Source organism: Vidua macroura, chromosome 6, assembly GCF_024509145.1.
Source record: "Vidua macroura isolate BioBank_ID:100142 chromosome 6, ASM2450914v1, whole genome shotgun sequence".
Taxonomy (NCBI): domain Eukaryota; kingdom Metazoa; phylum Chordata; class Aves; order Passeriformes; family Viduidae; genus Vidua; species Vidua macroura.
The window spans coordinates 27,275,643-27,297,957 of NC_071576.1; the positions used below are offsets into that span (position 1 = coordinate 27,275,643).

At 34.9% G+C, this 22,315-nt stretch overlaps 1 protein-coding gene across 1 annotated transcript in view; it reads right to left on the reverse strand.

Annotated features, from left to right (window-relative positions):
• SCFD1 (sec1 family domain containing 1) overlaps positions 1 to 22,315 on the reverse strand; it is a 49,725-nt gene that overhangs the window by 12,969 nt on the left and 14,441 nt on the right. Inside the window, exons 9-19 of the mRNA XM_053979573.1 lie at positions 21,531 to 21,616; positions 19,687 to 19,786; positions 16,394 to 16,533; positions 15,268 to 15,358; positions 14,844 to 14,917; positions 14,214 to 14,295; positions 7,423 to 7,519; positions 3,955 to 4,025; positions 2,959 to 3,038; positions 2,352 to 2,414; positions 1,250 to 1,325 (exon numbers count right to left, since the gene is read on the reverse strand). Coding sequence (XP_053835548.1) covers positions 1,250 to 1,325; positions 2,352 to 2,414; positions 2,959 to 3,038; positions 3,955 to 4,025; positions 7,423 to 7,519; positions 14,214 to 14,295; positions 14,844 to 14,917; positions 15,268 to 15,358; positions 16,394 to 16,533; positions 19,687 to 19,786; positions 21,531 to 21,616 — 960 coding nt within the window. The remainder of the gene's footprint in view (positions 1 to 1,249; positions 1,326 to 2,351; positions 2,415 to 2,958; positions 3,039 to 3,954; positions 4,026 to 7,422; positions 7,520 to 14,213; positions 14,296 to 14,843; positions 14,918 to 15,267; positions 15,359 to 16,393; positions 16,534 to 19,686; positions 19,787 to 21,530; positions 21,617 to 22,315) is intronic.

Sequence of the window (22,315 nt, forward strand, 5' to 3'; positions counted from 1 at the left end):
AATACAAGAAGAGGAGGAAGTCTCTAGGAGACTATAATTATTTTTTATTATTAAAAGTTACAGTTTATCTGAAGAGTTCTCTATAAAATATAACACACAGGCAAGCTGCATATTTAAAATTTTCCTCAACCATATTTCATGATATACCAATGAATTGTAACTTTGCAATGCAGTTTATCATTCTAGTCATAGTGAAATTCCTGCAGAATTAACTTCATTAACTACCCTATAAGCCTGAGACCCCAATTTCAAACTTTTCTCTGATAGCTGATACCTTTAATGTATAAATTATGTGTATGATAGGCTGAACAAACAAACAATGACAATCAAAAGATTAGATAGGTCAAAAAGATAAACCTTTAGTTAAGATTTCATTTTATTTAGTTCTGATATGTTGTATTTCTAATTTAAATTCTGACTCTTCAACTAAATTATAATATGACGAATGATCTTTTTTTTTTTCAGAAATCTTGATGTGAAAATACTACAGAATTAAGATTTTAAACTCTAAAGAAATATCTATTTATTGCTGTCTGATGAAAGTACATATTGGGAAAATAATGTATCCTCTGTAGAGAAACTGGTTCCTGGGAACCACAATTCAACATTCCAGCTACAAGTTATACAACCAGTTTCTTTTTTGTTGTTGTCGTTTGTTTTCTTTGGGAGGGGTGTACATTTACATGCAAGTTATGCTCAAAAATATTTTATAAAGTTAAGTGAATATTTGAAGGTGGTCATGTCATAAATATATTTGTATTTTCATGCACATTAAAAGATTATGGTTGCTGTACATTACACTCACATGAGAAAAAAGAAATGTTTGAATTGTAAGTAAACAGAGAACTAACACTTTCAGCCTTTTAATCACTCTGAAATCGATTAACTTAATGCATGTAGTTCTAAGTCAAGATATAGACAGTTATATTTTTTTGTTTATTGTTTGTTGTTTCAATGCCTAGTCTACTTTGAGTATTCCACAGCTGTTCTTTTTATAATGCTGAAATCAGTCTTAATTGCTACAAAGAGGTCTTCAAAGAAAATGTGAATTATTTGTTACTTATTTGATATCTGGAAGTTACAAAGTGATAGATCCATCCATAAGCAGAGATTTATGTTTACTTTTTTCACTGTATATATATTCACATATATAAAATGTATTTTATTAATATGACAAAGGCACTGAAATTTCTTCTTCCAAATGTTCACAGTACTCATGATAGACTTTTAAATTGTTTTTCAAACTTACTTGTTGCTTCAGTACCAAGTTCTTCACTCCTTCCATTACAAACTGTGATCCCGTATTCATAACACGTGAAAACAGACTGAAAAAACACAATAAAGGTGATGTGTAAGATATTTTTTGTTTTTAAATTGTATTCTTAAGCTTTTTACTGGCATCGAATTCCCAATAAAGTCAATAGGACCCAAGTACCAAGTAATTCAGTTTGTCATAAAATACATTCTTCATATCACATGGCAATCAAGTGTATGGGAATACACTTGTAGTCTACCAGATAGATCCTCACCTATCACTGGGAGCCTTGGATTCTAGTCTTTAATTCACTGAACAGTTTATTTTACAACTTCAGTAATGTAAGGATGCGAGTGCTCCTTTCAAGTGGGTATCCTAATGAGCAGGGTTAACAGAGATGCTGAGCATCTCCAACAACCCAAAGAGCAATTTTCCCAAGTGAAACAGCACCTGAATTCTCTCTAACCATACTGTGCCACAGATTCCTTATGACAGTGACAGGGCATTCCTGAAAGTAAAGTTGGTAATGAAACTGAAATCCTCTGAAGAATGGAAAGACCATAGTCCTATATCCTGTATAGGATATATGTAACCTTAGCACAGTAATTTTTTTTTTTTTGTGTCTTGAAATAAATAACTACACCTTTCAACAAGCAGTCAGACACCCAGTCCAGGACATTCCAGTGTGTTCTTGCACTCCTGACTGTCTCCAAACCCAGGAGAGAAATGATTTTGAATATACAGGGCTGTTTTTATCTTCTGCCACTGACAACTTAAAGCTCAAAGTGATAGCTGACACAGATTCAGTTCCTGCTGCTGAATTCCTCTCCTGTGAGAGTGCATTTAATGTGCAGGTGCAGAGAGCACTGTATTGAGACAGTCTGTGAATTTAGTCACAGATTCTTTTATTTTCCTCTCTGTGTGCACTATGCACTGTCAAGGGGAGAGGAGTGCTTGTAATTGTCTGTAACTTAAAAATTTTACAAATATGGAGATGCTTTGTTCTGGGCCCTGTATAACACTAACCACACTTTCAGCACTACTAAAATAAGATAAAAGAACCCAAAGGCTTACAAAAAATTAATCAAAAGCATACCCCAAAGGTTTAGGCGTAGCGTTTCCATAGCTGGTTGGAGCTGAAGCCATCTTAGTAAAAGCTCTGTGAAAGCAGGGATAGAAATCAAATATTTATCTCAGGCACATACTGCTGTAGAATGTTCCACTCTAGTCATGTGAAAGTGAAAAAAACTTCTGCATTTCGAACTCTTTCAGAAGTAACTATTTATTATATGCATCCCTCTTGCCTACAAATGCAATAGGAATTAGATTTTATACTTAAAAGACAAAGATTTCATTCAAATACCATGTAAAACTACAATAACTGATATCCAACATGACTCCTTGGTATGAGCTAAAATAACTGGAATCTGAACCAGTGCAACTTTTCAATTAATTCAATAACTTGTTTCTGTCCTGTATCATTAAGGGTACTACTACATGTCATGTTCTATAGTGTTCTGGCACTACTGGAGCTTAGTTTTAAAATAAGATTTGCATGTGTTACCACAACAATGACAATAAAAACTTATACCAAATGAATATTTAAGGATAATTTAAGAGAAGTAACACATAATTCCTGAATACAATGCTGGTTTCTTTATTAACCAGTTATCCTCATATAGGAGAAAAAAGAATTTACTTACTTCCATTGTTTTATGTAGCTCAAAGGAGCGAGATTACAACCTGCATCCATCAATGCTTTTTTATACTGCTCCAAGTCAATCTGAAATCATACAGTGGAAAATTATAAAAGGTTGAAGCTACTCTTAACCCCATGTACAAAGACAAGATATCCTTATCTAAATATTAAATAAGCAGTGCAAAGTTATAGTACTGACCCAAGTTAAAAAGTAATTATGGATCTTAAGCCCATTTCCTACCAAGTACGGAAATGCAATTTGAAATTAAATTTGCCATGAGCAGATCCCATTAAGCTGAACAGTGTTTGTGGAATTAAGTCCCGTGCATTTTCAGTTATAGAACAGTCTTTATACTAGCACCAATAGAATGCCAGTTTCTGTAAAATGCCAAAACAGTAAATAATAAACAAAGAGGAGCTAATATACATGAATACAAATATTTTCTATTTGCCTCACCAAATATTTTTTTCCATCAGATAATGCTCTACATTGTAAGAGTTTTCCTTGAAATGAATCATCCTGAGTTCAAAAGAAATATGAAGAAATTGCTTCCTGATTTTGCCAATTCCTGAAATTGCCAATATTCAAATATTGGCAGTTGCATTTTTTCTTCATTCACCTGCTGGTCAACTGACTCAATCATTCTCGAATATATGAAAATGGAGTGAAATGAGTAGTATTTTTGTTTTGCTTTACCTACTTCTTTGAGCAGTGGAGCAGAGTAATAGAAAGCATGCTAAGATGTGTCTTGCAGTAACTCTGATCTAAATATCTCACAATATAATATTCCTTCTTACTAGTCATTCATATGCTTTGAAATGGTGGCTAAAGCTTTCTGAGCAGATTTCCTGGCAGTAAGACAAAATTTATTTAAAGTTTTAGAATTTTCTGGGCATTTCATACTTCCCTTTGCAAAGAAACAGAAATATCTGCTTAGTGCTGAAATGAAAATTCTTTGTGGTAGAATCTGGTGTTGAAAGCTGTAAAGAACATAAGTACCTCTGAAGGTGCCTGAGCTGAGCTTATGTAATAGATGAGAAATAATCGCATTTTGTCTTCAGGAGTTCCTGCTGCAGTAAGAAAGAAAGGAAAAAAAAAAGAATTAAAAACTACAACTGTAACTATGCTGCTACATTAACTGCTCTTCAGCAGCCATACATATGTTCATGCAGATCTTTAGTTATGACAATAAATGTTATCGATAACCATGGCCTTCTTCAATGTGTAAAATGGAAGAAAGAAATACAGCAATTTTATGAAGAGTTGGGTTAGATGTGCTCATTCTTTCTGCAAGTTTTACACTTCCCCCTTCTGTCTGTAGTAAATATTATTCTTCATATAACCTACTAAATAAATTATGTAGAGAAATTATGACTTGTTTAATGTGGAGATTGCAAATGTTATCTGGAAGTAGGTCCATGAAAAAGCAGATTAAAGAAAAATCATAGAAGGAAAAGCCACAGCATATTATTTTTTAATTCTACAACTTGCTTACACAGCTCTATGGCTCACTGTACTGAAATACTTGAGGACTGCAAAAGCACTTATATGAACCTCTGGTCAGGAAAAAAATCCCTGAACTTCCAACTTGCCTTCAGAAAGGATTTCATCTCCTAAATCCTCTTTTGTTGGAGAAAAACACTTCCCATTCTTGGGAAGCATTATTCATATGTAATCAAAATTCATCTCTCCAGATCAAGAGGTTGATGTAGCCACTACTTAGACTATAAACTAGTACATCAGATTTTGAACACCATCTTTTTTATTTTTCTAGAACAGAATCACTGTTAGTAAAGACAATAGTTTCAAATGAATTTTTCAGAAGAAGAACTTCTCAAAACAAACATTTCAAATTAAAATTCATTATAAAAGCCTGATACTTTTAGTACCATATTTTATAAGACTGCACTTTCTTGTACTTGCGGGTAAGAAAATGACTTTTTTCTCTGTTTTTCTTTTTCTGTATTGTTTGTTTTGGGTTGTTTTCCCCTACTATGGAATGTGGATTATGTCAGCAGGAGACCATCTGATTTAATCTGCAACTTTTATTTATAAATGAGCATGTATTTAGTCTGGCAGAAGTTAAGAGTAAGTGCTGTCATAATGAGCATTTATGACTTGGTACAATCTTCTCTGCAAAGTAGGTTTTACTAACCTTTACCAAATAACAGTAAGTCAGGAGATCAAGAACTGAAGAAACTTTGTATTATCTAAACCAAAGGCCAGCTTTCAAGGTACAGATCCACCTGGATTTCACTTGGACAAAAAAAGCTGTGATTAACAGCACTAAGACTCAGGTCAATTGCCTGTCAAATATTCACTACGTATTTCTAGACTATGATCTGTGACAGCACAGAGAGGCAAACTGCTCAACATTCTGAAGAAAACCTAACTTGGCAAACCTAGAATGGACCAATTTTATATTCAGTTGAAAAACCAGCAGGCAGCCCCTAGCTCCCATTTTATCACTACTTCAGGGTATGCTAATACCCACTAAACTGGGGGGCAGCTATTAGACCTGAGTGGTAGATAAGAACACAGTAACAAATGGGAGGCTGAAGCCTGAAGCTGTTAAGTGGTCATATCTAAGTGCCTTCATCAAGAGCTCTGCAGATCCCATTGTCCACAAGACAAATATCCCCACACATAATGCTAATAAATAATCCACCAGAAGCACAGGAAGACTTGATGTTTTATTCCTTAAAAATGTTTTCTGATGGTATTTCTCAGTGAATCAAACAACATGAGGCTGGACAGTTTAACAAGACAGCATACCTGGAAATAATCACTGTGATTTAACTGAAATATTTTTCTTACATAAACTTAAACCCAGGCAATGCCTATAAAATGCTAACATAATACTGTGAAAACCTGAATACTTAGCTTATGAGGAAAAACTCTAGCTTGTGAATCGAATCTTTCTCTTGTGTAAAACCCAGGAACCTTGTTACTATGAATGTTGGTAAGATACATCAGGCTTGGAAAACCATTTGCTCTACATTGAACTCTAAAAAGGCATAGAAAATGTGGATTCAGGTAAAAAGTAATTGATCCAGTAGGACATACAAGCAAGCACAAAAATTTGTCTTCATATATAAGTTTATGCAAACATAAAAGCTGAAATCAAAACAGTACATGAAATATTAATTCTGAACATGGAAAGGACTGGTTTGTATTGATGCATAATAGAAGTACAGATTATACACATTCTTATTAGCTTCAAATAAAAAATGAATCTATGTACTGAATTACAGATTGATGCCTGACATTAGATTTTCTGAAAGTTTATTAGTTTCTAGACTTGACCCATTATGAGATCTTTAAAACTTTAGCTCAGATTTCTACCAACTGTGCACTGTTTCTCCTACTGCCTCTTGATTACAAAGCATGGACACTATTAAAAGATTTTTGTAGAATGTCAGCAGGATGTATATATACTCTTTCTATAAATATGAATCATTATACAAACTCCAAGCAGGCACTAAGCTCAGTATGTAGCTGTAAGACTACAGACATAATCCTGCAGTAACAAAACGTTTTCTTAAAGAGCACACTGGAAAAAGAGCAGGAACCCTGGGTCTCTAAATGCTTGAGGTTTGCCAACGTAATTGCCAGTATGCAGACAAGTCAGAGATCATAATTTAAGTTTTACAATTTTGTTCTGCATGTTGTTTTCTTCCAGCCAACTGGTAACAAATCATACTGAAATCCATCAGAGGGTTATGACACACATCAGGATGTGACAGATTGAAAGGAGAATTGATGCTGGAATAGTACAAAAAGCTGAGAAGTCATTTGTATCAGCTTTTCTGAGAAAGACCCCCGTGACTCCTGCTAATAGAGAACCCGAACACCCCTGGTGTGCAATGCTCTGATATGTATGACCCATATCTGACACAAAAGCTGGGATGCATTGCTCGTGCTCTTACATGATGAAAACAGACATGCCACAGCTGAATCAACACATGCAAAGCTTCAGGTGAGTCCCAGTGAACTGGCCAATTTAAATCTTGTGCCCCTTCTTTCCACTTGTCCCATTCATCTCATTCCCATTCATCTCTTTCCTCACACAAGCATGAGCTACCTACATTACAGTCCCTTGATCTAATTAAAATCTATAAAGTTTTCATTGTGTTCGTGAGGTATGTATATGTTATAAAACATGCAGTAGGATTTTAAAGAATTAGCATTGTTCAGACCACAGAATGCCATGCTACACTACTAAATACTGGAAAAGCACAAAAAATAAAATATATTGACCTTCAAAAATAAGGGATTAGGATAGGATTTTAGTAGAGCTGTAGAAGAGTTAATATTTTGGATATTACTCAACTGAAGCATTAAAAACTCTCTAGACTGCTACTGAAGATCAATCAAAAGCTGTTTTTTTTACAAATCTTGCATCCTGAAATCCAAGCAGGTATAGCTTAACAAATTTTATACCAAGTTCAGATTTAAAGTACTCACCATCTGGGTCAGAAATCATGTCCAGAAGAGATTTATCCAGAGTGGATTTACTCATTATTTTTTCCTCATATTCAAAATACACATCCAGCTTTCGACTCTGTTTAAGAGTAAGTGTTAGGGTTAACATCTTAAAATTGTGAAAGAGTATTTATTTTCTCTTTTAAGAGGTATGTAGTTTAAGTTATAAATACATATTTAAAAATTTATTTTAAAATAAATTATCAGTAAAAGCAACTAATGCTTGCATTATAATATGCTTTTATTAGCTCTCAGAAAGTTGATGTGTATTTAATTATCATACTAGAAGTGAAAAAGCAAGTTAAGCAAGGGGTGTCTGCTGTGAATACTGATCTGGAAGAGAAGCTTTCTTTTCAACTATGACTTTGCCACAGCTGAAAACTACATGCCATCATACACATTGCTATGTTGTAAAAGGAAAAAATAATGGTCAAGTGAATATTATATCAAATTTATCCTGAATCTCCAGGCTCTCAGACCACAAGACAATTATTCAATGCAGATTAATATGGGAAATTCCCTTATACATTAAGGCATCATCCTGAAGAAATGTTGGCAACTGCCAACTTGGGCTGGTACTGAAATACTACCTCAGATCAAAGGCTTGCCATAATTCACTCACTCCAAAGATGGAGAAGTTTATAATTAGATTATCTTGTTAACACTGGAAAAAAAGTCTCTCATTATACAATAAGACATCTAGATATTGTGCAAATCCTTTTTAGGGAGGATGGCACAGGGACTATACAAAATTATTAAGGCAAAAGCTTTATGGAAGACATCACATGGCCATGCACGTAATGACTGCATTGCAGCACATATGCACAAACAGACAAGCTTTGCACTTATTGATCATGATCTTACAAGCTAAAAATAGAAAAATGCACTCCAGAACTTATTTTAAAATGTCCCATTACAATGCAGATCATTATGTGTGTTTGAGCATTAAAATGGAGCATCACAACCAATGTTACAGCTACTCAGCTTACAAAACCTTAGTATCTGGTAACTAACTAAATCCTGATGTTTGAACACATTCAGCTATGGATTGGCTCAAACAGAAGACTGGCAGAGTGCATCTCCATCTTGCTGCTTTGGAAGTGTGTTAGCTCCATATCATCGCTGCTGTGAGACTGAAATGATATTGCCAGAGTGAGCAAGAGTCACCTTGCTTTTCTTGGGTTAAATGATCTGAGAAATTTTGCCTGATAATGCCAAAGCATTTAAAACTGCTGTGGCATCTTTTATTCAGTGCTAGTTGTTGTAATGACAGTACATAAAAACTTTTAAAGTTCGTTTCTCACATTTTTCTGAATTCTACTAAAATTATTCCTGAGAACACACAAAAAAAGAATTTTAAAAAAGTTGTTTTACCACATCTCAAAAAAAAAGGTACTTTCCTAGCATAAGGCTATCAGGATATTTCACCTTCTGAGTACTGTAAGTTCCTCAAAAAAAGAGCTAGAGAAGAGAAAACAAAGTAAAAAAGATAGGAATTACAAGAATATTTTTATATTGAAAGCATACTGTGGTTAGCTTATGATGCAGGTAGCTATACAATGCTTCCATTTCTCAGTCATCACTTACTGAACTCCTTGACAAGAGCAGTTACTTGCAAAGCAACAACTTAATTTAAAGCTTTTGTGGATGCTTGCAATTACAGCTTATAAAGTAAATTACCATGAAGAGCACTCAGACATGACCCCCTGCTACTTTTAAGGGCAGAAGAATGTCTTCTGTTGATTTAGTGACTATGACTACATGGAAGTTGCATGAAATGAGAGGGGAAAAAAAGGACTAGAGCTTCTTTCAAGCTATATTTACCTTGAGCTTATGTTAAAAGAGTGGTATGAAGTCTGAATAGAACCAAGCTACCAGCCTTTTTCCAAGACCTTACATCAGATGCAATTTGGTATCTGGTAAACCATGTGAGACCTCAATTCTACAGCACCTTGGAGATTTTATGTGTTACAGTTTCCTTAATTCTCCCTATAGACATAAAGCAATTGTGAAGAAACTAGTAAAATTTTAAAAGTATTTCCATTACATTCACTTGCTTTTTGTGTTTTATCTACATTAGTATCTTGTTATGTGAGGCTAAATTAAATATTTTTAAGTTTAAAATATTTTTCCCCGACAAAAGGCATCCAATAAAAAGGGGATTGTCTTGAAATGTGGAAACTTGATCTTATAAAGTTAAATATATTACTGTTGAATTTGGCAAAGCCTGTATTATCTTAGCTGGTGATCTGTTTACGAGAAATTTATTCAGATGGCATGTAAAAATGTACAACATAAAAAGATTCACTGACTCTCTGTATTTGTTTACAGATCAACTTCTAAATAAAATTTCATAATTCAAACATCAATTACTTTCAATTTTAAGAACAGATTGACAATTGTTAACTTACTTGGAGCACACACTAGGTAAAATTCTTCTCAGCCATGTGCAACTTTATGACTGTTTGACTATGGCTGCTGAACAAAACAGATTACCAGCAGCAAAGAAAACGCACTGGTTGCATGTATATGCTATACTTTGAGCCTAAACTGAAACATTAACGATACACGTACACTCACTCTCTTCAAAAATTTGGCACAATTACTTTTGAAGTGTGAACTTAGCACTCTTTGGGGGGAAAAAACCCCAAACTGAAAATCCCAAAACTTCAGGTCTACATTGTTTTTTTCAATCTGCTATTTCTTTTCTATCCACAATAGGGACATCAGAGGTAAGCAGCAATGTAAAACATTTGAGACTCTGTCTGATGTGACAAACTAAAGAGATGGATCAATACGGTAAGTCTACTCAGCTGCTTCTTCACTAGATAACTAACAAAAGTTACTAGCAAAGATCTAATTATGGCAATATTTTTCTTATATTGGTTTGTTAGGAATTAGGTGGACACCTAATCAAATTTCATATGGGTTACTGAGTAGCCTTAAACACTACTAGTTACCTTTTGACAGATATCCCAGATATGCCACATCAATGAGACAGTTACTTCTCGAAGAGCCAACTTGTCTAACAGGTCCTTAAGAGGCAGATGTCCCATTTAATTTAAATAAGTGCAATTTTGCTCACTCAATGACAAACTCACAGACAGAGGAAAAGCTGGGGAATAGGAGCTAAACAATCCTGTAGATTCAATAAAAAACATAGCAAAGAATATGTTCTTATGGGTGCCAAACTGGCAAGGAATGTGAAGAAAATCAGTAATAATAAAAATAATAAAATAAAGATGCATTTACATTTACAGTTATTCCTTTTCTGCCTCCTGCTTTTGACTTTCTTGACTATGACATCTTGTTCCATGCCAATCTCATTCAAGAGACCTTTCTGTCTGCCCTTTCAGGAACAGAATTCTATATTGCAGTTAAAGTGCAACACTTCAGCTTGCTTTAAAAAAAAAAAATATATATATATTTGTGAAAGCTTTCAACTTATCATCTTTAGAAATAGGCTGTTCATAAGCCAAAACTTATTTTAGGGAAAATTACTGAAGTGCATTGGTAAAGTCTACTTGAGCACAGTACGCCAAAACACAAAATTCCTTCTTTTTAAAGCAAGTAAGTGGAAGCAGGACCCATTAAAATCTCTTAGATGGTAATTTTTGTAAAGACGTGCTGGAAGCTCTTCTATCCTCTTTATGCTACAAAAGTTCTTAATTTTAGAGAGAGAGAGAATATGCAGAAGAGAGAAGACATTTTCTAAGAAACTATCTGAGGTCTTTTTCAAAGATGCTGACAGAGAACAACCAGAAATAACTGCCTCCAGAATGAGGGAGGCTGGTCAGGTAATTATAGTGTGCTGCTATCAGAGGAAGAGAAACTCTGGCAGAAGGCTGGGAGTGGCAGACACAGCCAACTCCTTTTCACTGAACTGCATAGAATAATGGTAGGAAGGTCACTGTAACTGAACTCAGAAAAAGCTGTTCTTACTAGGTTACTGAATTATCAGTTCTGAACTACCGAAAAACAGCCTGGCCCACTATGACATACGTATTACACAAACACATACTATTTCACATGGTGTAAGACCAAAATGTAACCTTATTTAAAACAGAATACTTAAAATAGTGGAATTCCTTTAAAAATATGAATTTGGAAACTTGAAAGGCTATTGTCACTCCCTATTAAGTGGATGCCAATTAAGAGATCATTCAAAGTATCAGACCTTGAGATCAAGCAGAAGTAGAGATACATAATAAAACCATGTAGGAATTAAAAAAACCCTTTACCAAGCAAACATGAGTAATTTAAGAAGACAACAATACATATAAAAATCTGCCACTTAAATTCACATCTGTAGAATTCTAGCAAGAGGTTATCTAATCTACCCCCAACCATCATTTTAGAAAATTGCATGTGTGCATCTTTTTATATTCACGATCTAACATACACCAGTAATTCTGTTCATATTAGAATGACATGCAAAGATAAGCATTACTTGAAACTTTAAAGCAGCTAGATTGGCAACCCTAGCTCTAAATCTGTTGTCTGTTGGGTCCAGTCCTTCCGTCATCAGTTTCAGCAGAGGAAAAACCAATAAATGCAAAACAAGGATGCATTTGTTCTAAGCACTGACAATAAATACTTGATGGTTTGCTTCTTGAAAAAGTGATGCATACTTTCCGTTATTTCACTAAAAACTTAAGCCAAAAAACTGCCAGGAGCCGTAAGTATGTGATTAATTTCTGGTTTCCTCTTGCTGTGAATCAGAAAATGATCCAAGAGAATGTGGAAAGCAGCTGTAAACTGAACATTAAAATATGACCACAAGAAAAACTAAATTCACTTAGTATATCTAAAGCAGGTCTTGTTGCATTCTTTGCATATGTAGTAAAGAAAATGTTCAAATAATTAATACAGTAAAACCCCATACTGGATAATGCAAATAGTCTATTTTAAAGTATGAATGCACTTCCTGATTATTTTAGAAGTGACAATATAGTAACCTGAAGAAGAGCATGGTGCCTTACCTGATACTCATGACCTCAGCACTTACTTGCAAAAAACATTCAGCCTTATCCTAATCTGGTTTCATTATTTAACTGTGTATAAAAGCTATTAACCACAGAGTCAATGTCTCATCAGAATTTCTTTTAAAAGTACTGGATGAGACACTGCCCTTTTTGAGAGTATTTTTGAGGAATCCATTAGGTAGCATAACATCCTGAATACTAAAATTCCACAGCTCAAGATTGAAAGATACATTTTCTAACACTGGAGGGTGAAAAGAGAGGAGAGAATGGTCAGGAGAAAGCAGTTGGAATAAACTTTACATTGATTTAGTTAAAAGGCTTTACCATAGGCAAATTTCAATAGAAAAAACATGTTGGTCTGCATTAGTTTAAAAGTTTCCTAAATATCTGGAGATGAACTGATGCTTTCTAAATCAAAAGATGATGGAGATGTACATATCAATATATTGAGGAAACTGCATGGCCATTTGTCTCACAATTTTCTTTGACATTTATACAATAAGAAGGTAAAGAGCCTGAGCACCCTGCAGTACCAGAAATAAGAATCATAGAGGAATGGACCGCCACTCCTAGGGCGCTTCCTAATAGCAGGCTCCCTATCAGAGCAGCAAGCCAAGGGCTGGCTCAGTGCCCAGATAAGGCAATTCCTTCCACCTCCAGGTAATCAAGTGTGCTGCTATCATTTAATGCATCTGACTCCAGCTCATTGCCAACAGGATACTGGAAAGCCAAACTGATGTTACTGCCATTCTACATCTTGCTCTGAAATTTGTTTTTCAACCAACAAATCATATATAGAATACTACTGGTCTAGGTCTGCCATTATCATGCCAGCATCTCTCCTGGAAAAGTGAATTTACACTCAGGGCATCAAAATATTAATATTGTTGACTTCAATTTTTTTTCAGTGGTGTTAAAGTACTGCTTTTAAATTGTCAGATATGAAACCTGACATACCTAATAGTGTAAAAGCCCATATACTAGCCCCTACAGTAATGAGCTAAGCACAGACACTTATTACTTCTTCTCCAACTTTATAAATATGTAAAATGAATTTATTCATGTAATTGCAGAATTAATCCTTTGTTCATATGGAGTACTTAAAAAAAAATTCAGTCGCAATAATAACTGAGGACAGATGCTACATTCTTTACAAATGTTAAAGCTAGCTTCAAAACACGGTAAAACTCTCTAATTACTGATTTTCAGTGAGACTTGGATTTTGAAATACCTTCCAAAACTGAAAAGAATTTCAGTGTTTCTGAAAGCCTCATCTACAATTTCTGTTTTCATGCTGTGAAAACATCTAACACAGACCCTGCTGGAAAGACCACTTCAGTAACTTGCATCATTATTGCCACATCTCTGGGTATGAGTTTTGTTGGTGAGCAGTCAATGGTGCCCTTCTGACAAACACATACAGAACAGAAGATGGCTTAGACTGAAGTAATTAATTGCCATGATGCATCTCTAAAATAAACAAAACACTTCCATCATAAACTTATTTTTGAAAGACTTCAACCCACAATAACAGTTGTGGCTGCCATTAAAAAATGAGACTATACTAGTAAATTCTGATAAGAAAAGAACTGGTGTTCTTTGCTTTCCATGCAGAGGCATTCAAAATTCATTCTTTCTCGCCCTTCAACACTAAGTAATGCTACACAGTGAATTCTGAAAAAGTAGCACACTGAGAAGGCTCATTTTCTTATCTTCAATGCCTTAAATATATTCCTTAACTTAAAGAAGTACTACTGACAGAAAACTCAAGTTAGAGAGCAATTGTACCTTTATGTGCTCCAAAACGGCTGTTGCAACATTTGTATGAAGATCAATGAGCCTCTTCTTTTCCAGAAGTTCTGGAAGAGAGCTGAAGAGATTAAATACAAACTAACCTGCTGATTTGCACTGTTAGTTGAATTGTGCACTGTATACAGTAGGTACAAAAAAACTTACAGAATTATGGAACAGTCTGGGTTGGAAAAGGCTTTTAAAAGCTATTAAAATCTAAAATTACAGAATAGGTTGGAACTAAAAAAGACAACGTATAGATGCAATGATTTTCATAACCATACCTGAAGAAGGGGATTTCACTACTTTTTTTTAATGAAAGAATGCAGAGGTTGGGGATTTTGGTGGAAACGTGCAAGCAAATCTGTGATGTACTTAGATTACTTGTCTTTGCTGAGGAAAGACTCCAAAGTCAAACACACTGAAGAAGTTACATATGCAAGCACTGGTTTAGGACACTGCATTTAACTTTATCAGAATTATAAAGCATTTAGACTATATTATAAATCTGAACAGCCTCCATTTAAAGATATTTATTTCAAAGAATACTAAAAGCACAATAACAGAAAAAAATAGAAATGGTTCACAGATTAATTAAACAACAACAATGCATTATTGACTACTTACCTGACAGCTGAAGTTAGCTTAGCTGTATTATCTGAAAGCATACTTATTGCTCCTTCATCCTCCCCTTCAATGCCCTGGGTTTTGAGGAAGGGTTTGAAAAGAGGAATAAAAATAGTCATAATAAATACAAATATCACGCACGCAGATAAAATCAGTACATTTAGAATCTATTTTCTCATAATGGTATTAATGTCTGGATTGTGTTTTTCAGTTACTATGGAAGTCATATAATTGCAACACAAATGAACAAGAAATTGAAACTTCTCATGAAATATGGTACTTCTAGTCCTACTTTTAAGATTGTATCATGCCTAAAATTCAGCATACAATGAAAATTTTTGTCTGTGGGATGACAGGGTGGGCTAGGCATCTCTACAAGACCTATTATGCTTTACATGAAACACACAAATGTGATAAAACTTACCATGATACTTTTAAGTCTTTTGACTTCATCTTCTTGGGCTCTGTAAGATTCCAGTTCTTGCTGAACAGACTCAGCCACCTCTGGAAAAGGACTAATGCAATAGTCTGCATTAAGCTCAGTTAAATCAACAAATTGAAATAATAGAGAATAAAAACCTTTTTGGAAATAACAATACACTAATCATGCAGAATAATCAAATCACTGAAAATAATGACATCTTGACATAATGTAGGTTTACTTTACCTTTCTTATTGTAGGTTTACTTAAACTTCCTAAGATATAGCCACTACTTTCAATAATTTTATGTAATTTTGGTAAGAACAATTTTGAGCTCTGTAACAAAGATCTAACAGACAATTATCATGGACAATGAATACTGGCAATGATCATTCCTTATGTAGTGGTTTGACCCTGGTTGCATGCCAGGTGCTCACCAAGTGACTTTATCACTCCTCTGCTCAGCAAGACTGGGCGGGGAGGAAGCAAGGTAGAAAAACCTCCAAAGTCATGGGTCAAGATACAGGCAGTTGAAAAAAGGAAAGCTTATGTGTGAAAGCAAAGGAAAATGACAGGTTTTATTCTCTACTTCCCACCAACAGATGATGTCTGGCCATTTCCCAGAAAGCAGGGCTTCAATAGGCAGAGCAGTTGCTCCAGAAGAAAAACATTTTAAAAAAATCCCACTGAATGCTGCGCACTTCTCCCTTCTCTTAGCTTTTATTGCTGAACAGTGGAATGGAATGGTACGGTATGGAAAGGTATGGAGTACCTCTTTGGTCAGTTTGGGTGAGCTGTCCTGCCTATGCCCCCTCCCAAGATCTTGCCCACCCTTAGCCTGCTGGTGAGGGGGAATGCTGGGGAGACAGCACTGATGCTGTGGGACCACTGCTCAGCAGTAGCCAAAACACTGGTGTGCTATCGACACCTTTCTGGCTACCAATGCAAAGCACAGCACTGTGAGGACTGCTGAGGGGAAATCTCAGCAACACCCAATACACCTTAAAAAAAATGGCCCCCAAGCTAGAAAATATTTTCAAATAAGCTTAAAACAGAACTATCATACATGAAGAATACTTAGAATTTATACTGACTAAATGAATATAAACTGCATACCTTTACAGCTTACCTGCCCTTATGCTTTTGCCAGAATTTATCAGATGTAGTTAAATCGTAGGACTTCTTATTTTTTTTCTTAGGTCTAGCACCTGCTGGAGTACTTTCTGTTCCTGCTGATTCTTCCAAGTTAACTCTATTCAAATGGAAATCCTAAAATAAAGAAGAATCTTATGTAAATATTTGACCGTTTAATTGTTTATTCAGTCTTTTATACTCAACAAAATAATTTCTAGAATATTTCCTAAAAAAATATTAACACAGCTATTTATTTGAACTTCATAAGAAGGCAGGAAACAGTTTACTAGTTAACTAGATAATAACAGCAATATAAGGACTCCAAAATTACTCACAGTTACTGAACTGTAATCAGTTCAATACTAAACAAGTCAATGAATGTTATGCAGACATCTGATTATCTCATATGCAAGCACTCTTCTGACGCTGAACTTTGAACACGGTTTTCTGCATAGAAAACGAGCTATTTAGCAAGGACTGTGCTCTAGCAACTCCCCAAAAACTTTGAAGTAGAAAAGTTTCTATGTTGCAGAAAAAAAGTGTTTCTAAGTGTGTTGGCTTACATAACCACAACATATGTATCAAAGCTGCCACGAAGCTGATGACACCAGCAACTGGATTATTCACTATGAGAACTATTTAGCCACACTTTCACAGCTCTTTCCTTAATTTTTTGAGCACTAGTAAAACAGTGAATGCATGATAAAGCAGAACTTTGCAACAAAACTGCTATTTTTCCATATAGTTTTTCGTCTTCCACAGATGCATGAACATTGAAAGTACATTGCTTTGCTAGAGGACACAATTATGCTCATATCACCACACTGCTCCCTGTGGGTCTTCTAGTTCTTTCCCTCACTGCCCTGTATTTACTACAGTTGACCTATTCTCTCTGGTTTTCAACAAAGAGTATTAACAAGTATTCCACTTGCTGACTTTGTCCTAGCTCTTTTCAAGGACATTTTAAACTTCAAAGGTGCTCTTTGCTTGACAAATGATAGAGTGAAATCTTCAACTACACAGAAACTGTTATGAACCTTTTAGAATAGATATTTTTTTCCAGAAATAAAACATCACTTTATTATATTCATTAAAGTATGCAGAAATGGATCACTGTGAGTGAAACTGTCAAATAAAGTTTTAAAATGTTTCTAGTTATCCCTTGGCAGGGACTTAAATACTACAACTGATCCGTGCCAGAATAGAAATATAACCAAGTAGCTACTCAAAGGAAACACATGCAGTTGATGAGCACAAACCTCATCTTACAAGAGGTGTTTAATGTTTCAGCAAAAAAATGAGTATATTTCAAGTACATGTATTTGATAAAAACTTGAATAGAAAAAAAATTAATCCGACAAATTAATCTGACTGCATATATAGCTGTAATTTTTAATGGAGATCTATGTTTTGGATCGTTTTAACTCACCAGTGACCTGTGTTTTCAAGTTAGTTTTGGCATTTACAAGTTTTCCTAAAATAATTCTTCTTGATTAGTGCTCTTCCTTTCAACTCACCATTTTGTCCCATAAGGCTTTCTAGCCATGCCTCCTATTTTTCTGTATCCACTGATGAAAGGCTTTTTATTCATAAATAGAAATCTCCTCATGTAAGCGTGTTTATGTGTAGAAACAGCATGGTTATAATCTCAATAGATGCAGCACTCAACTTTGTGCCTGGGTAGTTCAACACTGCACAGCATTCCTGGACTATTGTAACTGAGACCTTAAACAAAACCCAGTTTGTTTGAAAGTATAGTTAACATAATCAACATCTTGGTAACAATTTCATGGTTACAATTTATGGTCTCTTAAAAGACTACTGCAGTTATTTCATGAAATATTACGCTCCGTATGCGAAGTTTGGCAAGCTTGCCTTTAAGGTGAATAACTTGATTAGTTTTGAAATTAAACTTTTGCCCCTGTTGTGGAACCACAGACCACTTGGTTTCAATTTCACTAAAAAAATTCCTAATCTGTGCACTTTTAAGATGCAACATTTAACAGGTTGGTCCAGAGAAACTACAGAAGCCTGATACAGTAGAGATCCAATATCTTTGAGTAAGTCTGCCAGTGTTATTCCAATACCCCACCAGATTTGTAGCACTAGTTGTCCTCAGCTTCCAGTACATCTTTGATCACTCTGTGTCTTGATGAACTGAAGTCCTATCTCAACTCATGCTTGAGGCCACCCAACACTACTTTAAAAAGAAACCTGTAGAAATTCACTACTTCTACCTGCAAGTCTCTAGCCAGTTCAACACTTACTGGAGAAGACTCAGTGTAAACTGTGTTTTTTTCAGGTACTCTTTTCCTAAAGAAACTAGGCCAAAAATTGTTATTTGCAGAAAGCACTCTTAAGTTTAAGATGAGAGGACTTGTGATAATGAATTAATTACATAAAATAAAATTTACAAGTGCCCTAAAACATTATATTAGTGCTGAAATATTTTCATTGTAGCAACGCAAGTTTCTGGACACTATGGATGGCTGTGCAGTTCACCATCAACTTTGTATATCAACACATACGTGCATGTGCATATTTCATGTATGCCTCTAACAGTCTCAATAAATAAATCCAAAATACTTCTCAAAGCTAGATATTGAAATTATTTCCACAAATAACTCTCAGCACATAAAAAAAACCTCCAGATGACTATTACTCTTACTCTTTTTTTTTTTTAATTATTCACTCCACACTTATACACAAAATGCACAAATCTGAGGTAAACAGAATGAGCTGTCATTCAAGTACATTTCTACTATTGGTTTTATAAAATAATCTTGAGGTAATAAAGGCAGCTTAAGGTTATCTGAATAAAAAAAAAAAGTCTGGTTTCGATTCCTTACAGTGGGACTGTGTACCACTCTGCATTGAACACCTACACCACCTTGTGGAGAAAAATGGGAAAAAGTATTTTTAGAAGTTCAAACTAAAACCAAAACTGGTTTAAAAACACTTAAAAAGCATTTCTTTTTCAAAAATGAATTGCACTTAATGGATTCTGGATATTACATAACATACAGATCATAAGCTACTGAAAAAAAAAGCCAGGATTGCTGAATTAGTGATCTTCTGATGATACCAAGATTTCAACTTTTAAAACATTTTAGAAATTATTGCTAAATAAACCTTCTAGAGAAAATCTTCCAAGCTGTTCTTTATTAAAACAACTTCCAAATAAAACAGACAAAACAGATTTTGGATTAAGAGAAAATCTGATAATAAGTTTTAACAACAAACTGAGTGAAAAAATAGTTTTGGTAACAAAATCAGATTTATCCTTACCAGAACATCATGCACTAAAGCTTGGTATGTCCAAGTATGATGTAGAGGAGTTGCTAAATCTATGTTTCTGTCAACAAGGACTAATAAGGGCCTTTGGAAGCTGAAAAGATGACACTATGTTAGTACTTCTTTAAACATGGTTAAAGCACTCCATTAACATGCTGAGTGATAACTTATATATCAATTTCAAGATAAAAGAAAAACTGCCTATTGCTGAGCTCATCCAGCCTTCCTGAAAATAACTGGGGCTGATCACTATGATAAATTCCATGAATCAAATCCTAGTAATGACAAAAAGATTATTATATACTAAGTGAAATTACCAATATGTAAACATTGAGCAGAAGTCGAAACACTGAAGAGCAACTAACTTTTTAGGTATTAACTAATACATCTTCGTGTGGATACACATTTGAGTTCCAAAAAACTGTTTCAGAGGGTAGTATTTGACCTTAATCCCCACTACAATCCTCAAATATAAAATCGCACTTCCAAGGGTTTCTGATTTCATTTTTCTCTTTGCTTTTATATCATGTCCATACAAAAATAGATTATGAACTTCTGAGATACCCTGGAATTACTGTGGTAATTCCATCAGTACCCAATTTTGTGGTAAAAAAATGCAGTCATGCCTAAAGGTCTTGGGCTATGGCTACATGAAAAATTTATAGTGAAGATAGGAAGACTGTGAGCTGAGAGAACATTATAACAACCATTTTTCTAAAGCACACTGTCCCTACAAAAATGCAGTTGAAGTGCATTTGAACAGAGAAAAAGCATTTAAATTCCATGCTCTGGATTTCCTTGCAGTAAGTATATTCACTTAAATATAAAATCTCAAGAGCCTTAGTCACCTGATTTTGAAAAACTAAATTAAAGATCTGAAGCCATTCAACTGGTTAAAGTTTCATATGTTTCCTTTACCTTGCATTTTAATTTTGAGGGCAATGATGCTACATTACCATGAAAACAAGCCATGCCCCAGAAGGAAAAGCAGTGCTTACAATTCAGTTCCCATGAAAATGAAGAAACTGCTATTTCACAACTATTCTTTCTCCTTTCATGCTCACTCCTTTTGTCAACTGATGTTTTTGTGCCTTTTATCCAAGCTCTGATCTTAATTTGAGATAGAAGTATGATGACTGTTTTATACCTAGTTAGCAGATTATAAGTTTGCTTCAGGTATGGTCTTGCCAATACAGCTCCTCCTTTTCATGTACAGTATAAGCTCTCATAACACACCTTCCTATGGCAGCCTGTGGAGTATTCAGCTATCTGGGGGCAACAGTATACAGGGATGCTACTGAGAACACATTATCAGATGCTCACAAGCATCTACAGAGGATTCAAATGGTCATGACTTAACAGACCTTAATTGTCCAGGTGGTAGTCCTCAAGCAGTATCCTCTGATCAAGACAGGGATCAGCTGGGAAACATTTGCTTTTGATATAACTAAACTGGTAATAGCTTTCACAAGCAAGAAAATGGGTCTTTCTTTCTTTTAAAGGACTAAGAGTTGCTCAGAGCTATGTTCAGACATCCAACTGCATTTCAGAGCCCTGTAAGCAGAATATTTGCAGAAATTCGGCTCTTGCTGGGTTTAGAGGCTGAACAAGATTAACTGGTTCATAACATAATTTCTGACTTCTGTCCTAGGACCATACACTTAATAGTTAGGAAAGTTTTTAAATGGGTTATGCTGTGGGGTTGGAAAACTCCCTTGAAAATATGTAAATTCTTTTAATATAGAATTTGAACCAAATTCTTGTAAATACAGTTTTTAGTACACTGATAACCTACCCAGACAACTGAAATATGAAAAATAAAATTACTAACACAATACCTGAACTGTCCAGCTCCAAGTGTGTCACCTGTAAAAAGACTGTTTCTGGCATCTCTTAGATTCTCTCTGAGCTTCTTATCCAGTTTCTGAGGATGGGAAAAACAAAACCACTTTTAACAAACCAATGGTTTCCTAACCTCTTTACACAATGAACATGAAAAGATTTATTGTGCTGTTTTTGTAGCTTATAAATGTCTTAAATGCAGGAAGACTAAGTTTGGTGCACATGGGAAATAAAGAAATCTTAGATCTATTTTGTCCCTCCAGCGTTTATATCTATGTCCATGACTACACTGAAGATGTTTCCTTTATGTGTACTAATCTCCTCCCAGACAATTAGCACCCATTCCCTCAACACGCAAGTAGAAAATACCAGTAGGAAGCATCAAGAGGGAACCACAGTAGAAGCAGCAAATTGGGCTGGCAGACACTGCCACACAATTGTTTCATAAAAGTGAGATTATCCTCAATATGAGTGGATGCACACTGCATGCTTAGGCTTAATCAGTATTACCATTTCACTGACCAAGAAAATGTGAAGAAGATGGAAGAAATGAACCACAGTGACTCCTAATGAGGAGAGTTCTGTAGAGATTGTTAAATGTGATTTAGTTTGGTCATTTCATCCCTATTTGATGATCCATGTCAGTTTAATTTGCTATACTAAAAAAGTCTTTTACTTACAGGGTTTCCCAGTAAGATAAAAAAGAAATTCTTACTGATACACCCAGAGGAACACAGGTCCAACAGTCACTTTTTAAACTGGGTAGATGCAACTTAATTGT